This window comes from Solanum dulcamara, chromosome 10 (assembly GCF_947179165.1).
Source record: "Solanum dulcamara chromosome 10, daSolDulc1.2, whole genome shotgun sequence".
Taxonomy (NCBI): Eukaryota; Viridiplantae; Streptophyta; class Magnoliopsida; order Solanales; family Solanaceae; genus Solanum; species Solanum dulcamara.
Genome location: NC_077246.1, coordinates 9,872,669 through 9,886,493, shown reverse-complemented (window position 1 = coordinate 9,886,493; position 13,825 = coordinate 9,872,669). Strand labels below are relative to the sequence as shown.

Sequence of the window (13,825 nt, the reverse complement as noted above, 5' to 3'; positions counted from 1 at the left end):
TCTAGTACCTGTCTCTGCATCATGAAATGACGTAGGCCAAATGACGTCAGTACATAGAATGTACTGGTATGTAAAATGGCCAAATGGAAGGACATAAAGGAAACATCAATTCTATCAAAACTCAACTCAAGAGAAATAACAACTCAATCAAGTGTCCTAGATCTAAACGAGAATACGGTTTAGACGGGACCAATCACATACCATTCAACTCAATCCGACTCAGAGTACTATCAAGACTTATGTGGGAGTTTCTCTTATTCGATAACCATCACTCATGAGCTAGTGACAGTACAACAAGACGACGTTGTTGCTGCGTCCGTTTATGCTTTGCCAGGGCATGAACGAGTCAACCAATCATGGATCCAATCCAACTAACTCCTATAATGTCAGGACAAACATTTTGGGGAAACATTCGACTTTAATGGTTCAATCCCCTCCTACGTTTGGTGACGTAGTTATTGGGTTCGAGTATGGACTTTACTCTTACCCAATTCGGTGCTCGATACTCCTCCCAAGACTCAATACTCATAAAAATCCATCCAATTGACTCAATCAAATCATATCGACAAGTCTTATTTAAACCTTGTCAACTCATCAACTCTATCACAATCAAACCTCTCATAGTCATATCTTTCAAGAAAAATTTAAATGCACATTTATAGCAACATATAGAAATAACCAATCATTTCCTCCATCCATTCAATTAATATTTGGGACTCATCACAACTTCAAGGCTTTAAATCGACACTTCAAAATAAGCAACATTTTTTAAAAGAGAAATAACATCCTTTATCATAATGTACATAGTTAAGAAGATCAATAAAGCATATTTAACAACTCATCTTCATTAACTCATACTCACATAAAGGCTCTTTTTAGAAGTTTCTTGACTCAACCTCATCAACATAGCAAGAATCAATTTAATAGATGACAAGACTCAATTGAACATAACCCTAGCAAGAAACTCCATTCCTATGGACATTTATTCTCAAAGAAGGTATAGGGCACATGGGTGGACTCAACCCATGTTTTAAACAGCCTTACATACCTTAGTGAAGACTTGAAGAAAACTTTGTGGTTGGGTCTTCAATGGAGAACTCAAATCTTGAAGCTCTTTGAACACTTCTTGTTGGAAATGGAGAAGAAGAAGAAGAGAGAGAGAGAGAGCCTCCTAGGGCTTTTAGAGAGAGAGAGAGAGCTAGGAATTATGATCCCAAAATGACCAAGGGTGATACATATATAATTTGGGTAAATTCCCAAATTGCCCCTCCTCAAAAGTTCTAAAAATAGGCTAAAAATGATCCTGGCGCGATAATGGCGCATCGCGCCAGTGCAGCGCCAGGCCGATTACGCCTAAAAAACTACACACCTAATAGTGGCGTGCCGCTCTAGGGACCAAACTACTGAGGCATGTTCCTGGCGCGATAATGGCGCGTCGCGCCCTTACAACACCAAAGCCATATTTTCTGGGTTCTGGAAATTTGGCCTAAAAAACCCTGCACACCTCGTAATGGCGCGCCGTGCCAGGGACTAAACTACTGAGGCATGTTCCTGGCGCGATAGTGGCACATCGCGCCACTGCGGCGCCAAGCCCAGATTTCCAGTAGTTGAACCCCAGGCTTGAAAATCCCTGCTGTGCTAGTTCATCTTAGGATCGACATATCTTTTGATTTCGAACTCCAAAAGTTACATTCTTGGTGGCGTTGGAAAGAAGACTCGACGACCTTTAATTTGATAGGTTGTGGGCCATCCAAATTATCGTCTTTCAAAAGATAAGTTCATTAGAAGTCGACCCCTTATACGAACTCATCCCAAGACTTAGCCACGACGAATCTCTTAGATTTAATTTGGTCCTAGGGGCCCCTTGTGACCCCACATCACTTCTAACACTTCTCAATTTCTCAAGGACTCATCTTAACTCATGCAAATGCTCTACAATACTCGAATTCGACCCTATCCGAATGCAAGAAGGGTCCAACTCTTAGGGAATTTTTTTTGAGGGGTGTTACATTAACCTTAAATTTTTTTGCATCTCGTTTAATGGCTCAAAATCAAACCAAAAGCCTCGGCCCTAAACCAATAGTCCATATTGACCAAAATCTATATTCCAAAGCTAACAAAATTCTCAAAATTCCATTCCAGGCTAGCTATCACCAAATGTTGACTTTGCTAAATTATCTTATGCTTTCAACTTTCAAAACACTAAAACTCTTCCAAACCTCATTTAAATACCTCAATCCTTGAGCCAATAGTTCTACTATGTCATGACCCAACCCACCGGGCCGTGCGGGCACCTACTATACACCCTAAGTAGGAGAACCCTTAACCATTCTAGAAAAATATTGCGAAAGTTAAAATCAAAGACTGAACAATTTAACCAAAATTTTTAAGGAAAACTATGTTTAATCTGGCTTATACAAGGTTATACAAAATCCCCGAAAGATACTAGTCTAAACAGGTACAAAAGCTACTAAGAGTAGAAATAAAATAAAAGATCAATGACCCAGCTTCCACCAAGATAAGAGAAAAATAGAAGTTGCTGGAGGATCGCCTTCGCTTCACCTAATAGACATAACTGACTCTGCAACCAGACTATGTCAACTGGCATAGCAAGAGTAGTATCAGTACAAATAACACATATTGGTAGGCATTATCGTTCAATTTGATACCCACCGCATAATATATGAACAGAGAAATAAGAGATATCATAATACTTAAACTTTATCATATTGTTCATTCCAACCAAATAAGTGCACTCCTTATTCTCATCCTTAGGGTATTCACCACCCTAAACAACACGGTTCCACTACCACCCTAGTCACAACTTAAAACATGTGGGTTAGGGACCACCTTACTATTATTCCATCACCCCAATAGTCCCCACCTAGCAACATTAACCGTTTAATGATTTCACCCAACCCTCACTAGTTGGTCTAATTGTCTTTTAACATAAAGCATATTCATCTCACAACCACACTCTCCAACTCACTTGAGTTCTAGATAACCACTATCCCTACCTCAGTTATTCATGGAAATCATAATAGTAATACTCTTTGGCTACTAGAAACCTCAACTTCTAAGTGTATAAATATAGAATACGATTATATCATATAGATCACATCCAGGTATTAATAGGGACCATCCTCTTACCAACCAATAAGTGTATTGATGATCATAATTCTCTATATCTAGCACATCTCAACTCAAGAGTTCATTTATAGTTCTTAGTCCATGGCTCATCTACCACTAACCTTATTATTACATAAAAATACATATATGATTAGGTCCTCTCATGGTACCATCCACACATACATACTTGGCCCTCTCAGGGGACCCAATTTAGTCATATTTGTGTCGGAATATGACATCTAATGCAAGAATATGTCAAAATATGACATCCAATCTAAATACGTATCGGAATATGAAACTCGATCCATATATGTATCGAAATGTGACACCCAATCCAAACATACTACATCCATAATTACATTTAGTATTCACAATATTTATATCACCAAGAATAGGTTCATCACAAAAATAGGCCAGCAAGTGCTCATTTATATAAGGACTAACTTGTTACCCTTATCTGTACACGTTTAGGCATATCATAAGTAACTCAATTACATATTGAAGATAATTTTGAAAATAGTCAACATTCACACAACCAACCCTTACAGGTCTAACCTCATAATCTACTAGTTTTACTTTTCTGTACGAGATTTTATGCCTGATATAGGCCGATGAGGGAGGCTCTAGAAGGAGTTTGCAGAGAAGGGTTGCATTGCATAATAACAGATTCGTAGGTCAATAAATAGTTGGATTTGAAATTGAAATCTCTACCTTGGGAGGATAGAAATTGAGACTTTCAATGGTTCACTCTTCTCTCCTCATGATCGAAGCTGACCCCAGAAGTTGGGTATTCCTTCTTAAGAGGACACTAACCCTCTCGATCTTGCTGGAATCCGCTCATTTCACACCAACTAAAGTGGAACTTAATCACCAAGGTAGAGTAGAGTTGTATAAAGCCCTAATGTAACTGAACGCAACGTATATTCATAAGGAATTTTTTTCTTCATTCACTCTGCTTCCCCCCCCCCAAAAAAAAAGAGAGACTTATTGGAAATCACCAGTTGGGTTTGTTTATCCAACCAAGAAAAGCATGGGGCTGGTGGTTTCGGGATCTCGTAGAAAATGCTTCTTTTATGCCTCGAGTATAACAGAACCGTTATTCCCGGCTGGCATAGAAGTCTCTCACGCATGTGAAGGAGATGCCGCCCATCACGAGTCACTTAGGCACCCCCACTAGGTAGAATAGTTGTGATATTCCCATCAAGATCAACCTCCCCTTGTCTCACTCGCTTCCGCCCTTACAGGAGCCTAACAGAGAAAAGTCTATGCCTAATAGGGGAAGACTGCGGTAAAAGGATGTCTATCTATTGATGGTGTGGAAAGAGCAGGCGTGAGAAGCGGCTACAGTCAAGTGGCTACCCCTTTACAAGACTCCCTCCCACTAGAAGAAAGATTGATCTCTTTCGGGCCAGCTGCACACAAAAACATTATAATCAATAACTTCTCAATTCACTACAGCACCTTTTTACCCAGGTCACATTCAAATTTGACCCTATCAGAATCGTATCTATGTCCGTAACCCATGACCCACAACTTAGTATATGAATTCTCATTAATTTTTCTTCTATATTACACAATAGGTATATGTTTACTACTTAGAAAAGAGAAGCCTAGCCTACCTAGGTGCCAAGCATTTGCGGAGAGATAATACTGCTGAAATCATTGGTTCCAAATGTTCCACGGGTTGAAGCCTTTCAAAAGCTGAGATTCCCTTTCCTCTTCTCCCCAGGTCAAGAGCAGCCTTTTTGAAGGGTTTTGAAAAAACCCTTGCCTCTAACCTCCACCTGGAAGAAGTGGGAAAAATAAGAAAATTTGCGACTTAAGTTCTATTCAGCGACTTCCCGCTCTGGCGGCGCCTCCTTGGCGGGACGATACCACTCTGGCGGGGTGATTAATCATGATTAAAATGGTACCAATAATTTGCGCCTATGTGGAATCAATCTCACATCTGTGAGGAGGAAAATACGACCTGCCACCAGTGGCACCATGCATCACATTTGATCTTTGGGTGGCAAATATTATTTTTATAAGATATCTTATACATATAAAAACAAAATTTCAATTGAGGTAACCGGCGTAGAGACATAGCAGAAGAAAAATATAATTGGGGAGACCTTCTGCTAGCCCAAGATCATTTACTAAGATCGGAAGATTCAATTAAAGAAGAGGAAGCTAGAAAGAAGAAGAAAGATTTTGAAAGGAGAACTTGATTAAGAAAGAATACTCTTTGACTTGCTTTGATTTTTGGTTGGTTTTTTTTGGGGTTGATTACAAATGCCTAATGCCATCTCTATTTATACTTGTGTTGGATGGTTCTATATATTATAAGTTCTAGACTATTCTATGACTTACTACAAATATATAACTCTCTAGAATATCTACATATTTCTTAGATACATCTACAAGAATATTCTAGTAACTTTATCTTTTACTCTAGAATATCTAGATATTTCTTTAAGATAATTAGTTTAGATACTAACCTAGACTATTCTAGAAAATATACTAGAAAAATCTATGATATTCCAAAAAATCAACTTTATATTTTTTCACAACCGGGTGTCGTGACACACCCACAACCATACATAGATCTGTGCCTGGTGATGATGTTGGTATTGAAGTCAATAGAGTTGAGGGTAGTGGTGATGGTCTTGAGGATGTTTCTGATGAAGATGAGGATGTTGAACGTTTGTCATTGTCATATGGTGCAAAGAATATTAATGTGGAGAAGTATGATCTTGTTACTTGGCTGGATGAAGTTGAATCTCATCCAAAAAAATAATCTTTGTTAGATTGACCTTGAAGTTGTTTATTGATTTTAAACATGTATTAAAATATCACCTAGTATGGTTTAACAACATGATATTCTTATAGTTGTGGCAATTTTAAATATCATCATTTTTCTTGAACTGAAGTTTTATCATACTCCACTTTTTAGACATCTTTGATTTCCTTAAAATGTCATTAAATAACTCAGTCAACCAGTCCAATCCAGCTATGACAATGTTCTTCCAAAACTCCATCAAAATCTCATTTGGCCCGGTTGCTCGTTCTCTGCAAATTCTATGAATAACACACTTAAGCTCATCTACCTCTATATATATGCAATACCCTAAATCATGCCTCTCAAAGTGCTCCATTTCACCCAGCATAATGTCCCTTTCCATTTCGTCATTCAAGAGTGTATGGAATTATATTTACCACGTCCATTGAATAAGTGTCTCATCCACTAATACTATGCCTTCCTCATCTTTAATGCACTTCACTTGTTCTGGGTCTTGATCCTTCCTTTCTATCGACTTAGATTTCATGTAAAACTTGTTACTTCTGGCTTTATCACTTAGTTCCTCACACAAGTGTTCAAAAGCTGCCATTTTTATCTATGTAACCACTAACTTTGCCTCCTTACTTACCTCTTTATATACTTCTCTCGTTGTCCTTTTATCCTCTTCGTCTTTGCTCTGACGAAACTTCATATAAGCCACCTTCATTGCCTCTACCTTTTGTTGGACTTCACCATTCCACCAATCTTCTCAATGTCCACCAAAATTACACATTGATACCCCCAAACACCTCTCTAGTACTTCCCATATTCAACTAATGGTTCTATCCCACATATTGGTGCATCCCTACTACTTCCCCAGGGCTCCATTGCCACTAACTTCTTCCCACTGTCAGAAGTCAAGTACCCCATCTGATCCTTGGTCGATCATTCCCAGTCCTCTTCTTCCACTTCAACTTAATCTCCAAATCTTTAGCTAGAGCTTTTGTATATGTCTTTCTTTCTTCGGTTTAAATAATTAGTTTTAATATATATTTTTTGGATAAATTTTAAGGTTATTTTTGTACTAGTACAATTTTCAATATTTTAGTCAAACACATCAGCTACTTATTATCAATTTTATCACCTGTATCGAAGTTTTAATAGTTTATTTATAAAAAAAATTGAACTTAAATTTACATGTTGTAAATTATAATTAGCTAATCCAAATAGACTCTTCATATTATTTTAAATCCAAATGATCATATACTAGTTGGTCTACATTATGCCTAGTTGAGTTTTCACTAGCCATGATTAAGGGAAAATATAAAAATATATAATTACTTTAGTAAATTCTCTTTATTATAATAAATTAGTGTACAACTTTGAAAGTGATAGGTAAAGTGGGAAAAGTAATTAATATCTTGGCTACTATATAAATTCTTATAGTTTGGCATTGTTGATAGGCACTATGTGTTAAAATAAAATATTTTTAAAAAAAATACCAAAAAAATATCATAAGTTGAAAATTTATAATTAAAAGCATAAAAAAAATTGACTACTAAAATTGTACATGCCTTATTTTAATAAAAAGAATTCATATTTGTCCATGAATATTTTGACGTGTTTAATCCTTAAAAGCAGTAATTTTTCTCTTATAAATATAGTATATTTATTAAGATAAATATATATGTAGACTAGATACCATCATGAGAAAATCTGATCTAGAATTACATTTAATGGTGGATATTTGTTATTTTCCTTTTTTTTTTATCTTCGGATGTTAACTATAAAAATTATTGATTCCACAACAGATTAGAAGAAAAACAATATTTAAATTACATGATAAGTATAACCAAAAAAGTTTAATTTGTTAAAATCTTTGAAGTAAAATCCATATATATGAATTTAATGGCTTGGTTTTTGTTCAACGTACTACTCCTATTATAAATACAGTTGTATGTTTTCTTACACTTTCAAAGTATAACATAGTGAATTCAAGATTCATTTACTTATTTTCTTTCCTTACATTAGCAAAAACTTATTCCCTTTATCTACTTAGAAATCTACCGTACAAGTACACATAATAAACTTCATATCAGATTTACCTCTGCGGTTAATGGCTTCTTTGTAGTTTGTACATGATGTAGCTTTCAAGATATTAACTTGAACATCCTTAGAAACACTAGATGCATGCAAAGTAGTAAGCAAAGCATGGATTTATGAACCAAGTTTCATGCAAAGTTATTGTCGTAGAACCAACAACATTTCAGGTTATTTGTTAAATATTTTTTTTAATGGATGGATTTCGAAAAAAATAATCCATTCTCACATCTACCAGTTTAAGCCTTGAAAACGAAAGATAGATTTTTCAACCGTTACTATAACAACATCAAAATTGAGGCATCTTCAAGGCAAGGGATTTTGGGTTGCGTGACACCAAGAAGGAAGAGTAATTATAGGTACAACATTGCAAACCTAGTACTCAAAAATGAAAAGTGTTGCCTAATCCAAAATTAAGGTATTGGACTGTTAAAGTTGCTCTAGTGGTACTTAATAATCAGATCCTTTACGTTTGTCAGAAGACTAACCAACTCATTTTAGGTATGTAAAGTTATTTACACGTTGATGTTTCCTCACTGTAGTTATTTAAACAAAATCCTTCCTTAAAATGTTTGTTTAAATATAGGCATTTGGGATTTGATAATTATTGTTGTGAAATCTTTGACTCCTAGACTAGTGCATGGAGACAAGGAAATATAATCTCACTTTCTGAAGATATCGTCATCAACATATTAATGCAAGTGGTTTACTTGAGTTTATTACAAATGATAATCAAGTATTAGTCCTAAACAACAGTGGAGAAGAAGCGTATCCAAGATTTTATCTTCCTGAACATGTGTCCCAAAATAAAAAACTAATTTCGTATAAAGGCAAGTTTGGATTTATTTGCTTGTCTACAAGTGAAATCTTAAATCTTTGGCTTTTGGTGCATTAAGAATACAATAAATCACTTTTGGAGGAAGGAACAAGAAGTTGAGATTGAAAACATCAAGTCCGATTGACTGATGTTACTGTACTGGAGGGTTTTTATGTAACTGTATTTTACAAGCAATAAAATGCAAGTCTGCATGTGGTTAAATTGGACATTTTAGATTTTCCTACTGAAATATTTAGTTTTTTATTCGAATATAGCCGATTAATGTGTCGTTCGAACGTAAAACAGTAAAACAGAAGCAGCGAATTGCTTGAAAAAATATAGGTAATTTTAACTTCATGATGCAAAACAATCATGACATTAGTGTATGGAGTTAGACTGTTTAGAAAAATAGGTTGTTTTTTTTTGGTAACTAATAGTTTTTATTAATCACCAAGAGATATTTACATAATCATACCAAACTACATCACAGTTTGTTATCCAACAAGAAATAAAACTCAAAGTAAGACCTCAAACCTACAATTAGTTTCAGAAGAGGAGAGATTGTTGAAGTCGAGTACTAATCGCCAAAGGAGCTCTCAAAGTGCACATATATGCTATTTCCTTAGTTATCTCTTCATAGTTTCTTCTTTTTTCTTCAAAAGTTCTCTGGTTTCTTTCCATCCATATTGCATAAGAGCACTCAGCATATATTAATTTCAAGAGCTGTGCATTGTGAGACTTGCATTTAGATTGTTTCAGAGTCCATTCCAAATGCATATCCCATGTATCAGCGTGAAAGAGTGGCCATTTAATCCAATTAAGCAATTTCTTCCAAATAGCTCTAGTAAATTCACATTGAGTAAACAGATGCTCTCTATTTTCCAGATCTTGTTGACAGAGTTTGCATTGTTGGTTGACATCCATTCCCCAGGAGGTTAATCTGTCTATAGTTGGGAGTTTATTCTGCAGCATGATCCACATTATAACAATGGCCTTTGGTCTTGCACTGTTGTTGTAACACCCCTCAAAATTTTTCCTAAGATTCGGGCCTTCTTTGTACACGTGTGGGGCCCATCGTATTTATTTCGAAGTACGTGCTTGAGTTAAGATGAGTCCCTGAGGAGTTTAAGAGCGTTGGAGGTGATGTGGGGTCATTGAGGACCCCTAGGACCGAGCTAAGTCCAAAAGATCCGTCGTGGCTAAGTTTAGGACGAGTTCACGTAAGGGTCGACTTTCAATGACCCTATCGTTTGAAAGACGTCAATCCGGGTGGCCCATGACCTATCAAATTAAAGGTCGTCGAGTCTTCTTTCCAACGCCACCAAGAACGTAGATTTTGGAGTTCGGGGCCAAAAGATATGACGATCCGAAGACGAACTAGCACGACAGGGATTTCATTTTGGCCTGGGTTACCACTGCTGGGAAATGGCCCTGGCGCCGTAAGGGCGCGATGCGCCACCATCGCGCCAGGAACATGCCTCAGTAGTTTGGTCCCTGGCGTGGCGCGCTACTAAAAGTTGTGCAGGTTTTAGGCGAATTTGGCCTTGGCGCTGTAAGGGCGCGACGTGCCACTATCGCGCCAAGGGCGTTTTAGCCTATTTTCAGAACATTTTGAGGAGGGGCAATTTGGGAACTTACCCAATTATATATATGTAGCCCTTGGCCTTTTGGGAACTCATTTGGCAGCCCTCACTCTCTCTCTAAAAAGCCCTAAGAGCTCCTCTCCCTTCTCTCTACTCTTCTTCTCCATTTCCAACAAAGGAGTCCAAGAAGCTTCAAGATTAGAGTCCTCCATTAAAGACCCAACCTCAAGGTTTTCTTCAAGTCTTCTCTAAGGTATGTAAGGCTAACCAAAACATGGGTTGAGTCCACCCATGTGCCCTATTCTTGTTTTGAGGTTAGATATCCATGAAAATGGAGTTTCTTGGCATGGTACATGTTTGAATGAGTATTGTTCCCATTTTATTTAATTATTGATGTGTTAATGTTGTTGAGCTAAGAGGTTCCTAAAATGAGCCCTTATATGAGTATGAGATGATGAAGTAATGAGTTGATAAATAATTTTGTTGGTCTTATTAATTATGTAGATTTGATAGAGTATACTATCTTCTTAAGCATGTTGCCAATTATAAGAATGTTGATTTGAAGTCTTGAAGATGTGATGAGTCATAAAGATTTTTCTCAAATGGATGGAGGTAATGATTGATTTTATATCTAGATGATGTGTATATATGCATTTTAACACTTCTTTGAAGATATGATTGAGATTAAGCATTGAGATTGAGACTTGATTGTGATAGAGTTGATGAGTTGACAAGGTTGTAATGAAACTTGTCGATGTGATTTGATTGAATTGATTGGATGGAGTTTTATGAGCATTGAGTCTTGGGAGAAGTATCGAGCACCGAATTGGGCAAGAGTATAGTCCATACTCGAACCCAATAACTGCGTCGCCAAACGTAGGGGGGACGGAACCGTTAAAGTCGGATGCTTCCCCAAGAGATTTTTCCTGACATTATAGGACTTGGTTGGATTGGATCCATGATTTGATGACTCGTTCATGCCCTGGCAAGGTATGAGCGGACGCGACAACAACGTCGGTTTGTTGTACTTTCACTGGCTCATAAGTGATGGTTGTCGGTTAAGAGAAACTCCCAAATAGGTGTTGATAGTACTCTGAGTCGGATTGAGTTGATTGTGTATGATTGGTCCCGTCTAAATCATATCCTTGTTTAGACTTAGGACATTTGATTGAGTTGTCACCCTTTTGAGATTGAGATCCCGAGTTGATTTATTTTTTTCTTGATGTTCGTTGTATTCGGCCATTTTACATACTCGTACATTCTATGTACTGACGCCATTTGGCCTGCATCGTTTCATGATGCAGAGACAGGTACTAGAGATCATCAACCGGCGCTTCGTTGAAGATCCACTTACACTTCCAGCCAGTCGGTGAGTCCTCCTAGTTCCCGGAGGATATTGGGCCTTCCTGTACAGTTTTTGATTGTCCTCTTTTTTTTATTTGGATTGTCGGTAGCCATGGGCTTGTCATTGGCACCTTTTAGACTTGAATATAGGCTTCATAGACTGAGATGTGAGGAGTTCGAGCGGTCATCTTGAGGATTCCTATTTTGATTATCGTCTTGATTGTAAATGTTTGGCCTTCGACCCTTATGATATGAGAAGTATTTTCTTAAATTGAGTTTTCTGCTAATAGAATGTGCTTGAATGAATGAGTGATTGTACCAAGTGGTTCGCTCGGAGGTCAGAGATGGCCTTCGGGTGCCGGTTACGTCTAGGGTACCCTCCCGGGGCGTGACAAACATGGTATCAGAGCCCAGAGTTCAAGTGTCCTAGGGAGTCTATGAAGCCGTGTCTAATAGAGTCTTGCGTATGGGTGTATTGTGCACCACACTTATAAGCAGGAGGCTATAGGACATTAGGAATTGTTTCACTTCTTTCATACTCTGAATTCGTGCGATGGAGTTGAACTCCATGAAACTTCCTTTCTAATTCGTGTGTTCATACGTTACAGATAATGCCTCCTAAACGTACCGCTAGCCAGAGGAATGTTGATAATGCAGGGATGCCACAGTCAGAGGCACGCCCAGCAAGGACTAGAGGCCGACCCGCGAGATATGAGGAGGCACCTCAAGTGCCATCTACTCCACCTGCACCCACATCAGAAGCTGAATTTTGAGGGGCAATTGCCATGCTCACTCAACTAATGGCCGCCCGAAGCGGCAATCAAAGTTCGCCGACTCTCAGCTCTAGTTCCCAGGAGCTATCTGCTGCCACTAGAATTAGAGACTTTTTGAGGATGAACCCACTGGCATTTACGGGTTCTAAGGTTGATAAAGATCCCCAGAACTTCATTGATGAAATGTGGAAGATTCTGAAAGCTATGCATGCTACGGAAATTGAGGGGGTCGAGTTGGTGTCTTATCAACTCAAAGATGTGGCAAACATTTGGTATAGCCAATGGGAACAGGGAAGGGGTGAAGATGCTGAGCCTGCTAGGTGGGATGAGTTTGAGGGAGCCTTCCTCGACCACTTCTTTCCCCGAGAATTGAGGGAAGCGAAGGTGGAGGAATTTGTTAATCTGAAGCAGGAAGGTATGTCGGTTAAGGAGTATGGCCTAAGGTTCATCCAGCTGTCCAGGTATGCTCCAGAAATGATTCCTGATGTGATGTCAAAGATGAGAAAGTTCGTCTTCGGATTAGGGAGGCATGTGAGGAAGGAATGCAAGGCAGCATTGTTGATTTCGGATATGGATCTTTCCAGATTAATGGTGTATGCTCAACAGGTAGAGGAGGAGAAGAGAAAAGACAGAGAAGAGCACCTGAGCAAAAATGCAAGGTCATCTGGGCAAGAGAATGAGCAGAGGCAGGGCAATGGCAACAAGTCCTTCTTCCAAAAGAGGCCTTCGACCTATGCCTCATCTACCGCCAGTGCACCGATGCCGCGGAACAGGTATGATCGGCAGGGACAACGTCGCCAGAATTTCAGGCCACGAAGTTCTCAACCCCAAGCTAGCATGGGTCAGGGTGCGCAGGGGAAACCACCATGTGTCAAGTGTGGTAAGCTTCACTTGGGAGAGTGCAGAGTGGGAGGGATGGGCTGTTATAAATGCGGCCAGATAGACCATTTTCAGAAAGAGTGCCCAGCATGGGGGAACAGAGCCCGGTCCTCTGCCACCGCACCCCCAGCTAGGGGTAATCAGAGGGGCACTACTCTAGGTACGAGTGGAGGTACGAACCGCCTATATGCCATGGGTAGTCGCCAAGATCAGGAGAACTCTCCAAACGTCGTGACGGGTATGATTCGAGTCTCTTTCTTTGATTGTTATATATTGATGGATCCAGGTGCCACCTTATCTTTTGTAACTCCCTATGTGGCTAGTAAGTTCAATAAAATCCCTGAACGTCTTCTTGAGCCCTTTTGTGTGGCCACTCCTGTCGGTGATTCTGTCTTAGCTGAGAGAGTCTATAGAGATTGCACTGTGTCAATTCATCACA

At 38.6% G+C, this 13,825-nt stretch overlaps 1 protein-coding gene across 1 annotated transcript; it reads right to left on the bottom strand.

Annotated features, from left to right (window-relative positions):
- Positions 1–9,353: 9,353 nt before the first annotated feature.
- Positions 9,354–9,731, bottom strand: LOC129905022 (uncharacterized). Its single transcript, XM_055980421.1, has one exon. The coding sequence runs from the start codon at positions 9,729–9,731 to the stop codon at positions 9,354–9,356; it is 378 nt and encodes a 125-aa protein (XP_055836396.1).
- Positions 9,732–13,825: the final 4,094 nt, after the last annotated feature.